The 4312-nt window shown below is 34.2% G+C and overlaps 1 protein-coding gene across 1 annotated transcript; it reads left to right on the forward strand.

Moving 5' to 3' along the window:
- Positions 1-1805: 1805 nt before the first annotated feature.
- Positions 1806-4094, forward strand: LOC109215407 (the record flags this gene model as incomplete). The annotated part of the gene is made up of 5 exons (XM_019379472.1): positions 1806-1890; positions 1951-2783; positions 2865-3245; positions 3355-3480; positions 3560-4094. Coding segments are annotated over exons 1-5 (1960 nt in total), but the record flags the coding sequence as incomplete, so codon positions are not given.
- Between the last annotated feature and the right edge of the window lie 218 nt (positions 4095-4312).

A 4312-nucleotide genomic window follows, 5' to 3' on the forward strand; every position in this document is an offset into this window, starting at 1 on the left:
GTTTTTACAGAAACGATAGCATGTTTCAGCATTAATTACATAGTATACATCATTAACCTACACAGTTAAAGTAGTAATTATATTGCGTTTGGGGGTATGTGTTAGTGTAATAAATACATTCCTATCATATTCATGCACGCTTTTCTTTAGACAACCTTTAAAATTCCTTTTTGCCTTTTCATATACCTTGCAAAAGTTTTTTCCCCTATATAAGCACGCTATTCCTTCTGAGTTTATTCACTCAAACACATACATTTTAGCAGATATAAAATACAAAAAGGAGAAAAATGGATGCTGTCATTAGGCAAATAGTGGACGAGATCAAGCAAGACATAATGGAGGCATTTGAGTTGAAGATTGATGAGGTGATAGAAAAGTACGACAAGGAGCTCAAAGAAATTAACAACAAGCTTGATACGCTTGTGATGTATGCAAGATTTGACAATCTTGCTGATGAAGATGCTCGTCCATCTGGAAGTGACAACGACGATGATGATGATAATGATGATGATGGAATGGACGATTAATTTTTTTGTTTTGTTTATTTATGTAATTTGTTTTTATATTTTATTGTGTTTTAATGAAATATTAAGTTTTTGTTATAAGTTTTTTCTGCGTTTCTTTTAATATTTATTCTATTTAAATTCGAAAAATAGCAGAGGAAACGATCTATTCGAAGTTTTTTTAGTAATAACAAAAAAACTTCAGCTGCTTATTCGAAGTTTTTTTAGTGCAATATGATTTTTTAGTTTAGCTAGTGTAGGAGGAAAACTTCAGCCTCCTTCTGAAGTTTTTGAGTAATAAATAAAAAACTTCAGCCGTTAGGCCGAAGTTTTTTTAGTGCAATATGATTTTTTTAATTTAGCTAGTGTATGTGGAAAACTTCAGCCTCCTGCTGAAGTTTTTGAGTAATAACAAAAAAACTTCAGCTGCTTGGCCGAAGTTTTTTTAGTGCAATATCATTTTTTTAATTTAGCCAGTGTATGTGGAAAACTTCAGCCTCCTGCTGAAGTTTTTGAGTAATAACAAAAAAACTTCAGCTGCTTGGCCGAAGTTTTTTTATTTTTTTTAGTGCAATATCATTTTTTAATTTAACCAGTGTAGGAGGAAAATTTCAGGCTCCTTCTGAAGTTTTTAAGTAATAAATAAAAAACTTCAGCTGTTAGGCCGAATTTTTTTAGTGCAATATGATTTTTTTAATTTAGCCAGTGTATGTGGAAAACTTCAGCCTCCTGCTGAAGTTTTTGAGTAATAAAAAAAACTTCAGCTGCTTGGCCGAAGTTTTTTTAGTGCAATATCATTTTTTAATTTAGCCAGTGTATGTGGAAAACTTCAGCCTCCTGCTGAAGTTTTTGAGTAATAACAAAAAAACTTCAGCTGCTTGGCCGAAGTTTTTTTAGTGCAATATCATTTTTTAATTTAACCAGTGTAGGAGGAAAACTTCAGGCTCCTTCTGAAGTTTTTAAGTAATAAATAAAAAACTTCAGCTGTTAGGCCAAAGTTTTTTTAGTGCAATATGATTTTTTTAATTTAGCCAGTGTATGTGGAAAACTTCAGCCTCCTGCTGAAGTTTTTGAGTAATAACAAAAAAACTTCAGCTGCTTGGCCGAAGTTTTTTTAGTGCAATATCATTTTTTAATTTAGCTAGGCTCCTTCTGAAGTTTTAAGTAATAAATTAAAACCTTCAGCTGAAGTTTTTGTTTTATACCTGTCGAACTTAAGCCTTCTTAGGTGTTGAAGTTTTAAATGATCTTTTTGATAATGTCCTGATGTTATTATATGTATCTTTTACTTTTTTTTGACAGATGGCTCCTAAAGCACCTAAAGATCCTAAAGTAGCTAAAGAAGGCAAAGCACCTAAAAAACCTAGACTACCTGTAGTAGTCCCAGGTCCTTATGTCCCTCAGCCTCTACCTACAAAACCATGACAACGATATTTTGAGTTTACAGAATGGTTTAACTCTAAGGGTTACCGGAAGAGGAACCATGATTTGAAGAGTATAATTGCATCTTTCTTGACTCCTGCACAACAGGCTAAGCTTAGTAATGGTCCATTTAAACACATTATTGCTATGGAGAATATCAAATGCAGCATGAAGTTGGTTCATTGTCTGTGTCTTTCTCGAATATTCACGAATGATCGAGACTCTATTAGTTTCAAGATATTTGGGCATGATGTTTCCTTCACCCTTGAAGACTTTCACATTATGTGTGGTTTGCCGATAACAGCACATAATATTGAAAAACCATTTAATCGAAAGAGAACTATTCTAAACCGGTATTTTGGTAAGTCCAAGGGTGTGTATCTGAAGGATATTCGAGGTTTTATGACTCGCAATGCAATTCCAAAGAATGCTGTGAATTATCCACACGTATGCGAGAATGATGAAGATGCAGTTACGCTTGTGGAAATTCTTATTTTAGAGTCTATTCTGTTTGGGAAAAATAACGATTCATGTGTGAATGAGGAGTATGCATCTATCATTGAGGACGAGAAGGCTCGTGTTGAATATCCCTGGGATAATGTGGCTTATGAGAAGCTCATTTATTCATTGAAACATGTATTGGACAAGCAGAACAAACATCATGCAACTGAGTATAAACTTACTGGATTTCCATATCCGTTATGTGTTTGGTTCTATGAGCTCTTCCCAGATGTTCGGATGAGGTATGTAGCAGAGGATGAGTACCTTGATATGCCTCAGATCCCCAGGATGTTACGTTATGTATGCGTGGGAGAGCCTAAATTTCCTGAACTTTATTATATGTTCAAAACTCATGAAGTAAGTTACTTTTTATTTTGTAATAATATGCTGATGTATTAGTTTTTTTCTTCTCATAATATACTTTTTTGTATTAAACAGAGATATCGCGACTTTAGGGTATTGGATATAATTCCTACAGAAGAGGAATTGAATTCAATGCCTTTAATTAGGAAATTACCGTGCAGTAGGATTCGTTCAAATGTAGATAATGCAGTTCCTTCAACTGGTAAATCACCACTTACTCTGAGTCGACCAAACGAATTGAATCGAAATCCTGTCATTGGTAAATCACCACCTACAAAGAGTCGATCAAAAGAAGTGAATCAAACTCATGACATTGGTGAATTACCACGTAGTCGGAATCAACCAAAAGAACTGAATCAAACTCCTTTTATTGGCGAAGCATCTCGTACCAAGAGTCGTTCTACTCCATCTACATCTGACTTTGATGAAGATGAATTACTTGATAAAATATGCTCTGTAAGTTTTTATCTGAAGTTTTTTGGGTTTGTTTTTGTAAAAGTACAACATGTTTTTTGAGCTGAAGTTTTCTTCTATATTTGAATTTTTGTTGTGTTATCTATTGTAGAGGTTAACGACGGAGGTTCAAAGGCAAAATGAAAAAGAAAGAAGCACAATCGTGAACGAAGTTTTTGATAAGTTTAAAAAGGAGGAGCGAACTGCTATTGTGGATGCTGTTTTTGTAAAAGTGAAAGTAAGCTAATTTATAGAGAAGTCTTTTTATTTGTGCTCATTTTATTCCGATTAATCATTTTTAGTAATTTTTTTTCTAGGAATATTTCGATGAGAAGTTTGAACAGTTGTTTACGATTGTCAACAAATCAAATGGAATCGATCGAGAATATGACAGGATGAATGACTGTTGTGAAGATCCATTGGCTTTTGAAGGCGATCAAAATGTTCAAGAACAAGTTGAAGAGCAACGTTCGAGTCCTGATAGATTGAGCAGATATGTAAATGATGAAGCACATTTATCAACTGAGAATATTGGTAGTGAGGAAGGTGCTCATAATCAAGTTGTCGAGACTGAAGAACATACTGCTCATGATGCATTGCCTAATGTCGCAGATGATAATGCTACATATAATGAAGCGGCTGTCGGAGGCGTTGAACTTGTTCAACCACAAGGTGGAGAGAAAGGTGCAGATGATCAAGTTGTTGGCACTGAAAAACATTCACCGAGTTGTGCTTCAGAAAGTGATCAAGCACCTGTTGGTACTTCAAATCTGAAAGACGATCGGTATGCAGGAGTAATAGCGATTTGCAATGAACTTCTAGGTGTTGCTACACAGGAAATTGTTACTACAGGTACAAATTACAAAACATGTTTTTTGGTGAATTTTTTGGTTTGTAACTGGTGAACTTTCAGCTATAGAGCTGAAGTTTTTTTTTATAACTGTCGAGAGCTGAAGTTTTTTTTATAACTGTCGAACTTCAGCTCTAGAGCTGAAGTTTTTTTTTATAACTGTCGAACTTCAGCTCTAGAGCTTGTAGTTTTTTTAGATAAGTGTTGAAGTTTTTGTTTG

The sequence above is a fragment of the Nicotiana attenuata genome, unplaced genomic scaffold (genome assembly GCF_001879085.1).
Source record: "Nicotiana attenuata strain UT unplaced genomic scaffold, NIATTr2, whole genome shotgun sequence".
Lineage (NCBI taxonomy): Eukaryota > Viridiplantae > Streptophyta > Magnoliopsida > Solanales > Solanaceae > Nicotiana > Nicotiana attenuata.